Source organism: Natator depressus, chromosome 9 (genome assembly GCF_965152275.1).
Source record: "Natator depressus isolate rNatDep1 chromosome 9, rNatDep2.hap1, whole genome shotgun sequence".
NCBI classification, from domain to species: domain Eukaryota; kingdom Metazoa; phylum Chordata; order Testudines; family Cheloniidae; genus Natator; species Natator depressus.
The window spans coordinates 49000307-49019671 of record NC_134242.1 but is presented as its reverse complement, the minus strand read 5'-3'; the positions used below and the strand labels follow the sequence as shown (position 1 = coordinate 49019671).

The 19365-nt window shown below is 45.5% G+C and overlaps 1 protein-coding gene across 10 annotated transcripts in view; it reads right to left on the bottom strand.

The window, feature by feature from the left end:
* Nucleotides 1-19365, bottom strand: part of MAP3K13 (mitogen-activated protein kinase kinase kinase 13) — a 133272-nt gene that overhangs the window by 13352 nt on the left and 100555 nt on the right. For all 10 annotated transcript variants that reach the window (XM_074964102.1, XM_074964101.1, XM_074964099.1 and 7 more), the window contains 9 exons: nucleotides 18794-18977; nucleotides 15530-15721; nucleotides 13773-13931; nucleotides 11315-11473; nucleotides 8260-8368; nucleotides 5430-5539; nucleotides 4894-5010; nucleotides 3770-3907; nucleotides 1045-1801 (listed from right to left, as the gene is read on the bottom strand). In XM_074964102.1, the coding sequence (XP_074820203.1) occupies nucleotides 1045-1801; nucleotides 3770-3907; nucleotides 4894-5010; nucleotides 5430-5539; nucleotides 8260-8368; nucleotides 11315-11473; nucleotides 13773-13931; nucleotides 15530-15721; nucleotides 18794-18977 (1925 nt within the window). The remainder of the gene's footprint in view (nucleotides 1-1044; nucleotides 1802-3769; nucleotides 3908-4893; nucleotides 5011-5429; nucleotides 5540-8259; nucleotides 8369-11314; nucleotides 11474-13772; nucleotides 13932-15529; nucleotides 15722-18793; nucleotides 18978-19365) is intronic.

The following is a 19365-nucleotide window of genomic DNA, read 5'->3' as shown; positions in this document are numbered from 1 at the left end:
CCCCCAAAGTCTGACATATTCTGTGCCTGGCCCCACCAACCTGTGCTTGTCCCAGTTCCAGTCTTCACCCCATCTCACCTCACCTTCACAACCCAGTCCCATTTCAACCCCCTTTGTTCCAGTCCCCAGTCCCAGGCTCTCCTCTGGCCAGCTCCTCTGTTCTCTGCATTCCAGTCAGGCTGGTTCCCACATCTCCTTGTTGAGTGCCAACAGGGGAAGTATTGAGAGCACAAAAGACTATATCCCTTCTCTCAGGTCCTGTTCCTGGCACCAAAGCACTCCCAGGCTGCAAAGAAGAGCAATTGCAGGGAAAGTCCTTCAGTTCCTGGTTGGAGCATGCTCAGTGCAGACAGAATCTTTGGGGTATTTAGCTGCCAAAGCCTCTGCTGAGCATGAACAAATTGCAACTTTTGGAATCTTATAACTTGGGTAAATTTAGACAATCTCACAGGAATTCCAAAAGGCATTTTGCTAACACTAGGGCAACACCTGTGGCAAATTTGGAGCTCTTGCTCCAAAGCATAGAGGAACTAAAACTTCTCAAAGAAATGGTTGTAAGAATTTTTTCTAACATGGGCAAAACAATATAATTTTCCCTGACTCTGTTCTGAGAAATGGCTGGACCATTTTTTTTAGTTTAAAAAAACAAACAAAAAAACCTTTAGTCAGAGACAGACACTTGGCCTGGTAAGTTTCAGTCCAAACAGTTAATGTTTGGCAAAGTTATAGGTAACTTAAAAAAGTCTTATAATGGGAAGTGTTAGGCCACCTTAACCATATGTAGTGCTACTACCTCCACCTATAACCTTCCCAATAAAAACTACTTTTAAAAGGATGTCAAGGTTGCAAAACAAAGCACACAAATTAAAATTAAAGTTGCACGCACAACTTTAACTCTGCCCCTTTGTGTATGGATTGCTATACAAAGTTTTTTTACATAGATACTATCTCTCAAACAATACTATACCACATTGTACAATTTTTTTCCGGACAATTTTAAACATTAGACGATTGTTATTTTAAAGATTACTTTCCTGTCTTTACCTTTTGAATAGGTCTGGGTTTGCAAGGTAACACTGGGGTAGCCTGGTGTTGAGGGGTGCCTAGCAATGACACTGACTTGCAGCTGTTGAAGTCTTCCTCCTCCATCTTTTCAGGAAGCTGGGCCTTTTCATACACGGGACCACACGTTGTCGATTCAGGGTGGTTCATCCCTGGTTCAATGGATGGCATCTGTTTCTGACCACTGTTTGCCTGCCTGCACTGAGAGCAGGGGTTGTGTGGGTCTGCTTTACAACACTGCCAATGATCAACCTTATGTTCCTCATTCTCCAAATTCCTCCGACAATCTGCTTCCATAGCAGTAGAGATGAGATCGGGGCTGGAGCCGGACACGCGCCTTTGGGCATGGTTACTGAGGGGGCTCCGCAGGGCTGCTGCAGGGCCAAAGTACCTCAGGTTGTTCGCACAGTTCGCGATGTCTTGCCCCTGGATGTTTAGCCTGGGGTGATGGCCATGGTAATGGGGGTGGCTATGCTGCTGGTGCTGCTGTAGGCTGGAATGATGAGAATGAGGATGATGATGATGAGGTGGTTGGGGTGAGTTGTCCTGTGCTGGTTGGTTTTTCAAGATCCCTGCAAATTCATTATAGCTGCCTTTGCTGTTCCCTCGTCGGTGACGTGGTTTGCAACGGTATCGGCCTTTGTTACTGAGTGTTGACATTTTGGGACTTCCTGAGACTGGTGAGCCACTGGGTGCCACCTCTGCACTGGATATGCCCTCTGACTTCAGCAGGTCTGGCCTGGGAGACAGGTGAAAACAGGATTTAACTTTGAAGGTAGAACTAACCCATGGCATCAGTCTGGGACCAGTGACTCAGCCAGCAGGAGTAAGCACAAGCAGCTGCACCAGACCCTGCTTACTACGGTCTATGGACATTCTTTCCCTTCTGTTGATTGGCTGTTGGGTCCAACTCCCTTCCCTCTATCCCCACTCATGGTTCTTCACATCTGCTTCTCTCCTATGACCCTCCCTGGTCCCTGTGACCGATATTGCAACCATGGGCTGTATCTTTGGCAGAACATATGGTTCGTATGATTGTGTTCTACTGATGCAGGAGCGTTACCACAGCACCTCCAGGAACTTGAAACAGCGTGGGGTGATTAAGGGGAATCACTCACGACTGTAAACATCTGCAGAGAGGTACCACCCATTGGGAGGCTTCCATATACTGGTCCAAGCTGTGTTTTCCAGAGTTCTACAGACCAAAAAAGGGCTTTGGGCATTAAAAAAAACCTGTGTTTAAACTGACTCAAGACCCTCTTTCTGATCCAGCAGGACCTTATGTCCAAGGTCCCCAATCCTTGTAGAAGGATTGGAAATATTTTGGCCTACTAGTGCCTCCTATGATTGTTGGGGGATTCCTGGTATGTTTAGCTACTGGAACGTTTATTGTTTTAATGTTTTCTCTGTAATACCTTTCCCTTAAGAATAAATGTGCTTGCTTAGGAAGAGTTGTGCGGTAATTTGTAATTGCTGGCAATACACTGGCTCTTGGAGAGAAAGCAATGCACAGGCACTGGACTTCAGGCAGATTGGCTTGCTGGTGATATCACTGTGTAAGGCCAGGAGCTGTGCTGCCGTAAAATGCTCAGTCAGGAGGAAGAGAGACTCAGGTCTACACCCAAGAGAGGTGACAGCTAGGAGCTGGAAACCTTAAGCAGGTGCCCTTGAGGGAGCACAGGAGCAGTTACCCAGAAACGGTGACATTCCCCTCCTACCTTTCTCTCCTCCCCATCCCTCTTTGTCCCCTCCACAGCCCTTTGTCTTTCCATTTAGTTAATCCCCTCCTAAATTAAAAACCCACTAACTTCCCACCAATAAATCATGACACTAACACATCTGCTTGTATGTTTTATCCCCTTCCCACACACTTTGTCTTTTCTATTTAGCTTGTAAGCCTCGGGGCAGGGACTGTATCTTTTATATGTCTGAGCAGGGCCCAGCACAATGAGGTCTCCAGGTGGCACAAGACAAACAATAACAGTGGCCAGTTCATTTCAGCTACACAGGAATAAACATCATTCATTGACTGTTAATCAGTGAGTAGAATCCCAACAACCTAGGGAAAACGGCTGAAAATCTGTCTGCATGAAACTTGCCTCAGGTTACACAGGGACTGTGGGGCTGAGCTAGGTGCCTCAGCAACAAGGCCATCCTTCCAGATGACTTGGATCCTGTTTCTGGCCACTCTCCACATTCCCTACTGCATTAGCATCAGGGCCACCGATGAGCAGGCACTACATTTGCTCAGACTAGGAGATATTTGTTTCTCCCTGCCAGCCTTGCAAATTCCATGGGGTTCTGAGTGTCATGCTGGGTTCTTTCTGGCTCCTGTACCACCACCAATAAAAATATTCTGTGGACCCAACGTTTCACCAGGGTTGCCCACGTGTAACTGAGGGCAGAATTTGTCCCTACAACATGAACTTAATTAACAACTGTGTTGATGGTGTTGCAGTCAGACTAGAGTCCAGTGTACTCAATCCTAGCTGCGCTGGTTCTGCTTTGCTAGCAGGACTCAAAGGACGGAACCCTGCTTGGCACTGAAGAAAGCAGGCATATTACAGAACACGCAGAGGAAGCAGATCTGTTGTGCAAGAAGCAGCCAGTTTCATCCAGTCACATTTGCAAGACAAACCACACTTGTCACTCTTGTGTAGGACTTGCTTCCCTAGCTAGGATTTTGTTTTGTGCAGAGGTTTCTTACCGTTTGGTCTGGCTCCCTGGCTTATGAGCGACCCCTTTCCTTTTCATCAGCTTCTCTACCGCAATGGGGTGGATTATCGGTCTGACTGGATGACGCTTGTAAGTCCCAGGATATTTCTTTTCCACCGCTTGTTCCCGTCTGGAATACGGAACAAAGAATAAATCCCTAGTCTCCTCTCTGACTGTTGGATGCAGTGGCGGATTAACCACTGGCCCAACGGAGCCCGTGCCCAGGGGCCCTGGCCAATTGGGCTGAGACGTGGGGGCTTGCCCTGCTCTGCTCGCCCCTCTGGTGGCAGAGCAGGGCAAGCCCCAGCACCCCAACCCCACTCCCCAGTAGGAGCACTGGACGGGCGGAGCAGGACAAGCCTCCGCACCCCAATCCTACTCTCCAGCAGGAGCGCCAGGTGGAGGAAGCAGGGCAACCCCCCATGCCCCGACCCCACTCCTCGGCAGGAAACCAGGGCAGGCTGACGAAGCGGGGCAAGCTCCTGCACCCTGACCCTGCTTCTCGGAAGGAGCGCTAGGGTGAGGGGGGTGGGAAATTGCTCTGGCCCAGGACTCCACAAAATTGTAATCCACCTCTAGCTGGATGGAAAAGCAGCTGTGACCTAAGTGGTGATGCACACTGTGTGCTTGTTTCATGGACTGACAAGGTATGTGGTATGTTTTGCACTTAGAAAGAGCCTAGTTATTTTCTACTCTCTTTGCAGGGAGCAGGTGTCTTATCTGTGGCCCTGGTACATAGTTTAGGGAACGCTGTCTCCTCTCTTTACAGAGGGGCTGATGGCAGGGGCCATTTAACACAGCTGGTAGCAAAGTATGAAAGCTCTCTTCTCTCTCAGTCATCAGCTGCAGGATAAAGAGGAGGATGTTTACAATAAGGAGTCTGTCATTCACCATCCTTAAAAAGAATACCCTTCAATCTGGACAATGACTTAGAGAGATCGAGCAGAGACTCAGCCACCTGGTCCTCTATCCAGGTCTGGAAGCCTGCTGCTAGAGGCTCAATCTGAAGGCATGCAGCATAGTTTAGAAAGGAGACCTATTTATTCCCAGTTCAGAACCATCTCCTGTATATGAGCGTGTGCGTATGTATGCTCCCCTCTTCCCAGATATACATACTTAATGAGCTCCTTCTCGCGGACCTCCAGCTGCAGCATGATGGCGCTAAGCTCCATGTACAAGTTATTGGCTCGCTCTAGCTTCCTCTCATAATGTTCACGGATATCTAATGCGTGCCTGTTAACAAGAAAGGAAAACCAAGGCTCAACTGGACAACCCGGGGATCCTGACCCAAGAAGGGCAGAACAAACACTTCTTATTTGAGAATGGGGGAGGGGTAAACCAGCAACGTTCTATGGCCTAGTCATCACTAGGGTTTACCTTAACAGGCCAACACATGTGAAAACTACCACTTTAGCTAATGTGGTTAAAAACACATCTGTTTTCCTCGTGGGGTTGCTCTTGAAGTGCATTTTCTGCAGAAGCCTTCAGAAGGGAGTGTGCATGTGCAAATCAGGAGACAAGTTAGAGGTTAATGTTCAAAAACAAAGGGATCTGATTAACTCAGAGAGGCAGCGGGGTCATTACATCTCACTGTGGTCAGTAGCCCCAAGGGGGTGGAGTAGCAGAGGAGAGGGGTGAGATCCTCAACAGACCTGAGCTCTTCTCTTCGGCGACGAATCAGCTCTTCATCTAGTCGGTGTATGCAAGTTCCTTCACTCTTAATTTTCTCAAAGTGCTTCTTTACTTCTTCTCTCCATTCAGCCTATGGGATGGCATTTTATATTCATGGTTACACAGCCTCATGATTCATGGCAAAGGCAACTCTGCAGCAGAGGAGTTCATTCTTCTATTACTGGATCATTCCCATATTCAGGCTACCATTTATGCGTGTCATCACCTGTCCACCAAAGAGCCTCTGTCCTGATCTGTCACAGCCCTGCAGTACGGAGCCACCCTACAGCCCATCCATCCCAGTCCTGGCCTGCAGCTCCCTGTTGCTATTCCAGCATTTGGGCTGCCCTCACCAATGACTAGTAGTACCGCCTAGACTCAGGTATAGTGCAAGCAGGCATCATGCAAGTTTACACACACAGCTCTGCAACACACTCAGTCCTGACCTGCAAAATTCCCTGTTATCCCTGCTCAATCTATCGGGGCTCTTAAACGTAACCTACCCTGCAAGTATGGAAGTGCCCTCCAGATTCCAGCTCCCCCACAGAGACTACAAAGCACATCATATGGAAGTAAATGTCCACCTGGCATTAGGCTTCTCAAAGTCATTTCACATGGCCCCTGAGTTAGATCTGAATTGTGCGATTAAAACCGCAACATTCACTGTCGCTCAGTGAGTGCGTACTGTGAGATCCCAGCTCTAAGTGGCTATTGCAGGCACTAGGGCCATCAACACCGGGTGACTGCCTGGTAAGCTAAGACTTACATATGAGCTGTTTAGTAATCTTAAAATATGTTTTCTCTGTAATGCCTTTGTTCTGAATAAATAATACTTATGAAGCCTACGAAGGCTGGCTGGTCACTGGTTAACCCCGTTATTGCTCCCGAAAGAACAGGATGTCAGGTGCTGAACTTAAACCAGGGTTACTAAAATGATCATAGTGAATTGCAGCCTAACTCCCTGCTCTACTGGGAGAAAGTCACAGAACCTCACCCCAAGAAAGACGATAGCTAGAGACCTACGCATGGTGCCTGCCCTCAAGGAGGTCATGAAGAAGTCATGCAGTTCTCTCAGGAACTATGATATCAGGGACTGAAAGTGGTTCCCACAGCACTCCTGTATTCTGCCCCTGCTCCCTCACATACAGTCAAGCGGGTTGTGTAATGAACCCTACCTGGTCTGCTTCCAGCAGAAGCTGCATAAGATCAGCAGAATAGTCCTGTTTCTCACTAAGCCCTCCCATCCTGTCACACCAGTACCCCACAAATCAAAGCCAGGGCATGCCTGCATTCACTTCGTGCTGTGCAGCCCACCCAGGGCCCAAGTCTCAAGCTGCTGCCAAGAGTCCCAGGAACCCCATGGACATAGAACTACAATGGGCAGCAGAGTTTATCTTAATGAGTGTTTGGTCACTTTCCAAGCCTATGAGGCCTGGTAGTGTGTCTACTGGCACAGTATTAACCCTCTAAAGAAGTCCCTAGCCCTTGTGGCCCTAATGTGTAGAATCACACCTCATGTGCTCACTCACCATACAGGACAGAGGGGATCATCCCCATCTTTCACCCTGGGAGCAGCTGATAGGGCCAGGGAGCTGGGACCCTGGGGATCCTGCACAGCTGTCTTTGTCCCTTTTGATTACTCCCTTGCAGTCCTAGGTCCCTTCACTGTTCTGGGATGGCTCTTTCATCTGTCCAGCTCGCTGCCCTTCCCTGCTCCACCATAGCTGTGGTGGTTCCTCTGGCAGCTCAGCCTCCAGGCGGCCCTCTGTTTGCACCCTGCAGCCAGACTCCAAGTACTGCTCCATCGGCAGCAGGTCCATTTGTCTCCTGCTGTCTGGGGCTTAGCCTGGAGCCAGTGAGACCCCCCAGCATGTGAAGGAACGGGAAAATGTGTGTGGATGCAGGGCTCAACTCTACCTCCTGCTGAGACAAGTTTCCAGGCTCCAGACAAGTCTAGACTAGCAGCCCTCACTTCCTTTTCATCTGTACCTGCCTCTTTGCCGAGCCATCCCTGTCCTGGGCTTAGTACATTGCTTGTGTCTCCTCTCTCAAAAAGAGAAAGGGGCCAAACAGTTCCCAGGGCTCCTCCCACTACGCTGGGGTAGCTACTGCTCGGAAGTGACCAGCTGACCCTCTAGGTTATCTTCGACTGGGCTTGCACAGAAGAGGGCTGGAATTTATTGGAGGCCTGGATGGTGCACACAGGTACATGTGTCTCCAAAGAAGCTTCTCTAAGACAGTTGTGGCTTGGCTGCAGCCTGAGCTTGCTGATACTGTTGGGTCTGTCTGGTCTGCAAATGCTGTAAACTGCTATAAATGCCGGACTGCAGACCAGGCTTGCTGGCCGTTTATAAATTGCATCAGGGCCTATTGGGCTGCAGGCTGAACTTGTAGCTGCTGCAGCTGTTGTTGTGCTATCCATTTCTTCTTCCACTTCTGTCTTTTGGGTAAAGGGTGTCTGGAAACACCACTTCTGGTACAAACGTCCCCACCCTGTTTTCTGAACACAGCAGGTGCATACACACACGGTTTGTGTCCAAAGCATAATCCCTTCCTAGCACAAGCCTTTATTGTTAACATAAATAGTAAAGCATAAGCCTCAGCCTAAGATTTTTCTGAGGTTGGCTTATTATTGCATTTTCCCTTGCAAGACCCTCCTGTCCTTGCCCTAGTCCTCTCTTTCCCGCTCAGACACAAACCAATCCATTACATCCTGGGCTGGAGTCCCACTTGGTCTGGCTTCCAGCATGAGTCAGCAATAGTTGTGAGACCCCGTAGCCCTCCTAGCAGCTATGACCAGTCTGTATTTACCTGGGATTTGAAATAAGTCTCCTGAGGGGTGGCAAGAACGTCAGCAGATGCAATGTCTAGGTGCATCAGCGTCTGTCGGAAAGAGGGACGGTTCCGGGGCTTGCTCTGCCTGAACAGAACAACAAAGTCAAGTTAAGGGGACATGCTATAGAGTTAAAATCAGACAAAGTGTTTTACCCACTACTGGTACAATCAACCTCTGATTGCTGTAGCTGGAAAAGAGCAGAACACAAGAATTCTCTTTCCCACCCAGTGTATTTCCTTGGTGCACTTGGCAGCTTGCTGTGTGTAAGCCCTTTCACTGTTGCGCTGTGGTCAGTTTTCCCTTCTACAACACCAGGGCAGAGAGAACATTTGTAAAACAGGAAACTGTAACTGTGAAATCACAAAAGTCAGCAGAGGCCTCAAGACAGGTACATACTGAATCTACTCTAACTCATTTGGTGAAACTGACTAGATTTCAGCCTGGTGTCCCTTGAGTTTCTGAATCTGTGACTGACATATTTAGAGCACCCTCCTAAGAATTACAGGTCAGTGAAGAATAGTCAGCATCACAGCATTGTTTCTTCCTCATTCTCCTAGTATATTAGCCAGAACGAATGGTGGCCCATCTTGGCTAATGTAGGAGAATCAAGGTATTCTTTAATATTCCATTCCCCTTAGGGATTCCCTGCCATTAGTGAGCCTGAAGTATGAAGACTCAGCATTAATGCCCTTCCTAAGAACAAGACCTTGAGCTCTGTAACCTGGCAAGAGGAATGTATGGAGAACATTACCCACAACCACATGGGTAAAGTCCCCAGACCAGCACACAGCTGGATTTCCTCTATAACTAGCTCATGACCAGCCGTTTTGACAGAAGCATCTAGGCCCCCAATAGAAACATATTTCCTTGGGAAAATTTGATGTTAAACTTGCAGGTATGAGACGCAGGTTGAAAAATAGGTGGATTTGTCTGCATCTCATATAGAGAGGTTTCTGTGCATATGAGGAGGTATGCAATTCTTAACTAACGAACTCAGACTGTACTGGTCCAAGAGCTATAGAGCCAACAGATTAAAAATAATTTTCCAGGATTGTATTAATGGATTCACAGATTCCAGGGACCATTGTGATCATCTAGTCTGACCTCCTGTATAACACAGGACATAGACCTTCCCCAAAATAATTCCTAAAGCATTTCTTTTAGAAAAACATCCAATCTTGATTTTAAAATTGCTGGTGATAGAGAATCCACGACAATCCTTGATAAATTGTTCCAATGGTTAATTATTCTCACTGTTAAAAATGTACAGTTTATTTCCAGTCTGAATTTGGCTAGCTTCAACTTCCAGCTATTGGATCATTTTATACCTTTGTCTGCTAGATTGAAGAGCCCATTATCAAATATTTGTTTCCCATTTAGGTCCTTATACACCCTGATCAAGTCACTCTTAACCTGTTTTTGTTAAGCTAAATAGATTGAGCTCCTTGAATCTATCACCATAAGACAGGTTTTCTAATCCTTTAATCATTCTCATGGATCTTCTCTGAACCCTCTCCAATTTACCAGCATCCTTCTTGAATTGTGGGCACAAGAACTGGATGCAGGATTCCAGCAGCAGTGACAAATACAGAGGTATTATAACCTCTCAACTCCTACTTGAGATTCCCGTTTCTGCATCCCAGGATCGCATTAGCCCTTTGTGCCACAGCATTGCACTGGGAGCTCCTATTCACCTGATTATTCCATGACCCAAACCTTTTTCAGAGTCACAGCTTTCCAGGATAGAGTCCCACATCCTGCAAGCATGGCCTACATTCTTTGTTCCTAGATATATACATTTATATTTAGCCATCTCAACACGCACATTGTTCGCTTGTGCCCAGTTTACCAAGTGATCTAGATCACTCTGTATCTGCGTATCATTTATCACTCCCCCAATTTTTGTGTCTGGAAACTTTATCAGTGATTATTTTGTTTTTCTTCTGGGTCATTAATAAAAATGTTAAACAGTGTAGGTCCAAGAACTGAGCCTTGTGCGACCCCACTGGAAACACATCTACTCAATGATGATTCCCTATATAAAGGCCCAGAAGGAAGGCAGACATGACTGCTAACACAGATGGGACAGAGTCAAACAAGATTGATGGGGCTTCTGAGCTCTTAAACATTCTTGCTAATTTGGATATTTTCACCCTCAGACAGCAGAATTTGCAGGGAGGGGCTTGAGAAGGTGTCCTGAGTCTGGGAATAATATGGATCAGGGAGCCAAGAGGCAGCAGCATCCTCAAATTGACATAGAGAATTAGCTACAGCACAGAGAGGGTGGCACCTCTCCAGCTCCCTGCGGAAACAGAGACCGGATCCCTCTGGCTGACACTGCCTCTGCTGCAGATCACAGCCTCCCCTTCTTTCGCCACCTAGACCCATGCCAAGGCTGGGAACTGGGTCCCTGCTCCTGTTGCTTCCAATTCTTCCCTCTTCCTCCTCCTCTTCTGAACAGCACTCCACTCAGCTCTCCTCTCTTCCCACCCTCCGAGCAGTTGTTACGTACCACCCACCTAGCTCCAGATCCACAGTCCTCTCTGAGTGACTCCTGGTTCTCCCATATTCAGCCATGGTCAGGATGAGCCTTTGGCCACCTGCCTCATCGTCCTCACCTCGATCTGCAGCTCTCCCGCGTCTCTCTCACTTGCCCTGGTTGTCCCCAAGCCCTGCCGTGTCTAATTTCTCCATCACTGAGTTCCCTTCTCTGACCACCCTGGTGTCTTTCAACATCAACATCAATGGCATAAGTAACTGCATGCTGTCTGTAGGAACTCCAATGTCTTGCTGGTGACAAGTCATTTTGCTTCATGGCAGCGGGACATGGAATGTCACACCCAGCATAGTATGCCACCAGCACATAGTCTCTCTCTCAGCGGCAATGGTTTTTTTAAAAAGAGAACTTTGCTCTGGACCCCACCCTCCAGTCCTTACTCAGGCGCCATTTCCACTGACCCCACTGGCAGTTTGGCAGAGCCAGGACTGCAGGATCAAGCCCCAAGTCTGTGCAAGGGATGTGGCTCTTACCATGTTTGCTTCATGAGGATTTTGAACCCATCTGGACAGGTGGAAGGGACAGGAAGGTGCAGGCTGTTACTGCCCACTCCCCAGATGATAGCTGAGGAGTCTACATCCTTGTATGGAATCTCTCCTGTAAGCAGCTCCCACAAAACTACCCCAAATGACCTGTTGCAGAAACATAAGGACAAACCTCCACAGTGAGTTACACGGGTTGTGAAAAAATTCTGTAACAGACTAAGAGACTTTCTGTTCAGTTATCAAAATGGGCAGCAGGTTACATTTGATTTTGGATTTTGAAAATGGATTCAAGAATGGTAATGTTCATATATTTAACTAGATAAGGGTGTTATCCAGGGTTATGTTACACTTTGTGCAGTCTGTGCCACTGTTCTAGACCCTAGCCTTTTATCCACAGTTGCATCGGTTTTAACTTTCACTTTATACTGAAAAGCTAAATCAAATCCTCCTCCTTTTTGGGTTTTTAATCTCAAAAAGATATGAAGTTATGAGCAAAATACAATGGAATATGGGTAAAATCTACAATGGAAGGTCATGGTCTTGCCAATTCCAGTAAACTAAAATGCGAAGTTATTTTTTCCAAGCTGTAATCATTGCTGATCATAGCTCCTTTGCTTTGGGACAAAGTGAGAATTTGTGTGTATTCATGATAAACCAGCTAACAGACTTCAATTGCTTTAAAAAAAAAACAAAAACAAAAAAAAACAAACACTCCCCCTGCTGGCATGTTTACTGCACTATCCATGCCCTCTACAGAAAAATGCTTCCAAAGCTAATGAAACACAAAACAACAGCAATGATTACAATGTGGAAGTGAGGAAACAAACACAGCCACTGTGTAGGTGCCACTATTTGGACATTTCAGACTCCATTGGAGATTCCCTCTTGTCCTAACTTGAAGAAAAATGAATGAGAATTGTGTTAAAACCAATCATGGCTAGAATAGTATAAGGAGGGTCTGTCGAGAGCAGGCAACCCAAACTACAAGAAATGAAAATTACAGGTAAGAAAACTAAATCTGCCTTTCTCCTGTAATGAATCCAAGGCTCCAGAGAGAAGTCATAATTCACAAAAGGTAGCAAGGAATGACTGCCATCACCAACCACATAGAGGGCATCATAAAATAGTAAACTGATGCCAAAATGGTTAGTACAAAGGCAAAAGAGAGGTGATCAAAAGCCAAAGAAAAGCACTCACTGAATAACTGTTCCAGAAGCTAAAATTAGCCTGAGATGCAGAGATGTGGTAAAGACTATTTAGTGAGTTTCAAAGTCCAAATTTACTATATCCCAGAAGGAACAGCATCTTTCTCTCTCTTTCTCTATATATCCTTGCACGCTGACTACATTTCCCAGACCTGAAGAAAAGCTCTGTGTAAGCTCAAAAACTTCTCTCTTTCACCAACAGAAGCTGGTCCAATAAAATATATTATCTCACCCACCTTGTCTTTCTCGTGTCCTGGGACCAACCTGGCTATAACAACATCGCATGGAACAGAAGAACATGATTCTGTGTTTGTTCACTGTTTTAATTCTTAAAGCGGCAGGTTTTTGGGGCCCACTTTTGTGAGGTGCTGAGGACCTTCATCTCTCATCATCATCAAACATCTAAATACACTGAATTTTTATTGCTTTCATAGCCCCACTCCTCATTGTGGAGCATATAATTAGGACCCTATCAAATTCACGGCCAGGAAATATGTGTCACGGACCATGAAATCTGACCTCCCCCATGAAATCTGGTCTTTTGTGTACCTTTACCCTATAATGTACAGACTTCATAAGGGAGACCAGCGTTTTTCAAACTGGGGGTCCAGATCCAAAAGGTTGCAAGATTACTGGTGGGGGTTGTGGTATTGCCACCCTTACTTCTGCGCTGCCTTCAAAGCCGGGTGGCTGAAGAGCAGCAGCTGCTGGCCAGGCAACCGACTCTGAAGGCAGTGCAGAAGTAAGGGCGGCAATACCATCTCATGCCATCCTTTTTTCTGCACTACTGCTGGCCATGGCACTGCCTTCAAACCTGAGCTCCTGGCTAGCAGCCACTACTCTCTGGCCGCCCAGCTCTGAAGGCAGCGCCGCTGCCAGCAACAGAGAACTAAGGGTGTCAATACTGTGACCCCCCCCCTACAATAACCTTGTGCCCCTCCCCACCCTTTTTGGGTCAGGACCCCTACAGTTACAATGAAATTTCAGATTTAAATATCTGAAATCATGAAATTTATTATTTTTAAAATCCTATGACCATGAAATTGACCAAAATGGACCATGAATTTGGTAGGGCCCTACATATAATACTTAGCAGCATCTCTGAGAATGGAAAGTCCAGTAGAGAGCAATGAGACAGACCTTCTGGTGAGTATAGAGTGCTGGAAATGCTATATAATGGGAAGATCTGACTGGCTGAAAGGAAGGTGAAGATGTGTAATTAACATGACAGTACTGCTCACCAGATATCCACTTTTTCAGAGACGGGCTCATTCCGTATCACCTCTGGGGCCATCCAAGCCACAGTGCCCGCAAAGGACATTTTTGTACTTTTATCACTGAGTTCTTTAGAAGTACCAAAATCTGAAATTTTTACTGCATCTGTATGAGTGACTAATACACTGGAGAGAGAGGGAAAAACACAAGGTATCAGCAATGAGAAAACGCTTTGCACTTCCCTAGCAACTTTCAGAAGTGGATCTTAAAGTTTTTTGTCACCCACTAACACTGTCAGGTATAAACTATAACTATTTTATCAATGGGCAAAGTGAGGATGTAAGAATTAGTGGTTTATCTGGACCTAGCAGCCAGGAACTAAAGCTTTAAAACAATTTGATCAGTAAATGGAATTAATTTGCTAGTTTCGGTAAATTCTCTCCCTCTGTTCAGAACAATTTTTTCTTATGTAACTCCACCAGATCCAGTTGTTCCGCCAACATGGGAGGGAGTCATAATGACCTCTTCCTTGCTTTGCATCATTAATAAGGTACTGCTGAAATAAAATCAGTAGAGCAATCTACAATAACATTTTTGCTTGTTTGTCTCCAGCCCTACTGATCAAGGGCTCCTGGTTTCTATCATTGCTCAAATCCACAGCCCCATAAACTACACTGTTCTGGAAACAAAGCTCCTCCCTCTTGGAATCTAGCTCAAACACGTCCTATCTAAAGCCTCAATTTTAACCACAGTCACTCAAGATCTTAGTGCAGTAGCTATTGTTAGCAAATGGCTCTGTTTCAAATCAGTATGAAGCATTGGTGAGGCTGTTTGACAGGGTCAGAGTACAGGGTTAATAATACTGCAGCTTCACAGATGAATTACCACAAAATTCTTTTGATTTTTTTCCAAACTCTGATTCTAAATTATAGAGGCCAAAGTCCATCCTGGTGTAAACCGACTGTAACAGAGTCATAACGGGGAACATCAAGGTTGACTATATTTGGGGGACTTTCAAACTTCTTTTAAATACATGTTTTAACACAAAATGACTACTAAGATGGAAGATGTAATTAGCCATATACAGGTATATACTGTATACAGTATAATTAGAGGTAACAATTACAGAAAAATGTAGAACTATTTGTTGGAAAATTTATCTTGCTATTCAAACTAGCAATAATATAAATAATAAGTGATGTAACAATAATAACCTCACTGCCCAAACAATGTAACATACCATTTAAAACATTTACAGCCAAATACAGATACAATAACAGAACCACAGTCACACCGCGTGCTGTAAACAGTGAAGGAAGGGTGAGGCTGAAGCAATGTCCAGGGTGAACGAGATAAGACAGCTGGGCAGTATCAGCAGGGGAACAGGTGCAGGAGAAGAGGAAGATACACATTCAGGAGAGCAGGGGATGAGACCAGAACAAAACAGACAAGAAAGACAGACAAAATAGAGAAGAAGGAGACAGAGTGATTCACTTTTTCAAAAGGGCAAAACAGACATCTCATTAGCAGACACGTTTCCCTACTATTACTTTCCCACATAAGCAACTGGTGCATAACAGAGATGTTATGCTAGTATAAATGGGAGCAGAGATGGTCCATGCAGTTACAAACAGGTCAGAGGAGACACAAGACAAATCTCTCTCAAGTTATGGGCCAGACCATGAGAAAGTTTAAGGGCCCCATATCTAGCTCGATATCCATTTGCTGGAGGAATTCACTCAAAAATCTACTTTTTCAGAGTTTTAAGCACCCAAGGACTTACTTTGGTGACTTGAGGTCTCGGTGGATGATTTTATGAAGGTGTAAGTAATTCATTCCACTTGCAATCCCTGTGGACCAGTCCACAAGCAGCCGAGGCGTGACTTTCCGACCCGCTCGTAGCACTTCATAGAGCTGTCCATGTGCGCAGTACTCCATGATAATACAGTAACATGGGGCTTGAGTGCAAACGCCCCTGTCAGAGAACACACAAACACCATACACATTACTGCAAATCAAACCCAACACTCAGTATCAAAGTGATTCTCTGAACTCAAAAATATACCATTGTGATCTGAATGCCCAGAGCTCATTGACTTTCCTGGCAGGGAGCTGTAGGGGCTCAGCATTTTTGAAAATTAGACGGTTGTTCTTTATCTGGAATGTGTCAACTGTGCACCTGACTCATATGTGGAGAAATTAAGTTTGTCTATAGAAGCAGAAGCTGCTCTGTAGGTTTATGTCTTTGGCTTTTACTTTCTAGTATTGACCTTCATTCTCCAGGGATACAGGCACAGGAACACAGACATTGCCATACAGGTCCAGATCAGACTACAGAGCCCCCAGGTCAAGCAATGACAGGGGCTTTCGATGCTTCACAGGAAAACAAAAACCATGCCTTAGTAAATGCTCAATCAGGAAGAGCTCTGGAACACCAGACACATAGCAAATACAAACTTTAGTGTAGTTCAATGCCAAAATGCCTGAAGAGAGCTAACCTTCCATCGGAAAACTTCCATTCTGTGAGACCCCATTAGTCCCCCAGCATTTTGATTAACCAGCTAATAATGTGACACTATTAGATTAAAAGTAATATTTCTATTACTATTTCTTCTACATTTTCTCCTCCTCCCTTCCCACTAAGATTACAGAAAACAGATCCATCTCCAGTCAGCAGGACTTAGACTTTATTTTTTACTTCGGGTTTGTTTGTATTTGTTTGTGTGGTGTTCCTACGTCAAAGTTAGGTCAAAATAGCAGGGTTTATATTTATTCCATATCTTGTCAGACATGCTTTGGAGAAACACGGCTTGTGTTCATTGAACCACTGCAGTCACCTTCTAACTTGTCACATAATTCGTTTGATTGGCTTGCCTTCTACTAAGCCACTCTGGGCTCAGTTTTACAGCTGCGTCACGTGAAGAGCTCCCACTGAATTAGCAGAAATTCCACATTAAAGTAGCTCTAACCTGGACCTTGTATTAGTATTCAGCCAGGTTAACAGAATAAGGGTTCATCTCCACTCCATTTGGAGCTAAATTCTTGTTAACACTCCTTACAGTAAGGAAATCATTTCTGCCCACCATATATTTTAGTACTATTCAAAAATCCTCTTGCAGCAAAAGTTAAATTAGGTTGGGAAGCATCTGCAGGCATCACTTGGATAACAAATGGGGTTAGGAGTAAAATCGACTTAGATTATTTGTCTGTACTATATGGTTTGTCTCCTTAGGGCATGGACTGTGTCCATGTTTTGTACAGCACTGAGCATATCAACCATGCCCAGTAAGTAACTCCAGTAATAAATTACCTACTTACACCACAGAGCTGTAAGATCTGATTTTGCTTTATGCACACTCTAGTGTTATGTCTGCTCCGAGAAGATCTCTTGCAAGTTCAAGTACAATTCAGTTCAGTCCTTTAAGAGGATGAGGGCTGTAGAGACTGATAGCTCTGCGGGAGCTCTTGCCTTTTTATGTTTTGCAATAACATGAATTCAGATTGGGTTAATGGCAAAATTCTGCCCTTGCAGCAAGAACATTGTTGGAGGGAAGCAATAAGATGCTGGCTTTAGGAAGGGTCCATATGCCATCCTGCCAGCCCAGGCTGAATGCAGTGGGCAGAATAACTCATTCTGTCCCCTAAAAAGCAGCATTTCCAATCCCCACGTATGCTACTGACTACAATACGTACAGGTGGATGGGCCCACACCAGTACAGCACACACCCTGTCAGTCCATCAGCCATGCCCTGACCTAGCACTCAATAGACACTGATGAGGAAATCCTCCTCACTTGCTGTGAGAAAGAAGAAGCAGCACCCTCAAAGCTCTTCTGATTTAAACACACCTGTGCAACATAGAACGCAAGTTGCCCTGGGTGTTCAGACTTTCATGGGATACTCACATAACACAGGGTTAGGTTTGTGCTTAAGTACCTTGAAGAGTCGGGATTTAACTAATGAGCAGGTTGGAAAAAAGGCCATGTCCTTTAAGACATTCTCTGGTGTATAGACCATCTCAGAGAGTCCTCAACCTGAGGAGCACACCATCATGTAGCCCTCTCAAATCACATTTCACAGAGCCTTGAAAATTTGTCCTGCCTGGATCTGCTCCTAGGATGACACCCTGAACCTGTCCTGATGCAGGCAAGCTACAGGCCAAGAGGACTTGGTAGTCCCTGGGAATTTTAAAACCTGAATAAGGACTACAGTAGATCTTTCTTTGTTCACTCTCAGACAGTTATGACGAGAGAATACACCTTCCACAGGGTGTGAACTACACCAATTGCAAGACTGTGCTCTTGTGCCAGTCATCTAGATAAGGCTAGACCTGCATGCCCCAGTGACATGGATTAGGCACCACCCCAGCCAGTTACTCAGTGATCAGCCACGGATTGCTGCCAGTTGGAAAGGGAGCATTTTATACAGGCTGCCCACCATAAACCTGAAGCTGTTCCTGTTCTCCTGTCTGAATGTTCTTGGGTCTCACCATCATCTTTAAACAGCTTCACTAAGCATAGCCGGAGCCCGCAGAGCACAGTCTAAGGAGCAACTCATTCTCACTCAAGGGGGAGAGGAGTTGCTCTTCTGATCAGCTCTGTTCACTCTGCCTGACTACAGCTCTAAGCATTGTTCTCCTTCTCCCCAGTAGTGAGGCTCTCCCCGATGGACAGGACAGGAAAAGTTTCCCATGGGCTTTGTGCAGGGGGAAATCTCTCTGGCAATAGTTTCCTTGGTCTTTCCTTTACCTGTAGATGTGCAAAGTTCACAGGACTGTGTTTTTGTGTGTATGAGTGTCTATATGACCCCTCTGGGTTGGAATGTTGCATACCATAACAGTGCCCACAACACTACATACCTGTGCGTGAGAGGAGGGGCAGAATACGTTTCCAGTTTTAACTATGGAAGATTGGATAAACCAGAAGGCAAGTCGTGTACTCGGAGCTCACCAGTTGGCCAGGACATGATGGCTAACAATGCCTTCTCGTGGAAAAAAACAGGTTATTACTTTTCCAGTAATTATCTAGATAACAGAAGTCATGACCTACTTGAAGGCGATGATGTTAGGATGCTTCAGCTTCCGCAAGTGCTTGATGTCGGTTTCATTCTGTTCTCTCACTTTCTTGATTGCCACCTCCTCCGCTCGGAATTTGCCTAAGAAGACAGCGCCTTGCGCTCCACTGCCCAACCACTGCAGCTCTGAGATCTCCTCAAAAGGAACTTCCCATGTATCTGGTAATACACAAGCAAGGCACATAGCTTAGAAGATCTCCAAGTTCATGCTGTGCTCTGTTGCAAGGTCATACCAGAGACAGTGACTGTCAACTCCTTTGTCATCTCTTATGACCTTTTCACCAAGTAGCTCAGTAACACATTCAAAATCTTTGTGAGCTGCTGATGTGATACAATAAGTTAATATACTAGAGACTTTCACATATGAGAATTTGGAGAGCGTCCCTTCTTCGGTGAAGTTCAAGGGGAGGGGGGGCTGTACAACATTAAACATATAACTATAGACAATCCAAACATTCCGATAAAAAGAAACGTTTAAAATCCACAATGGCCAAAACAAATTGAAGGGTTTTTCTACAGGAAAATCACAGAATCATAGAAGTGTAGG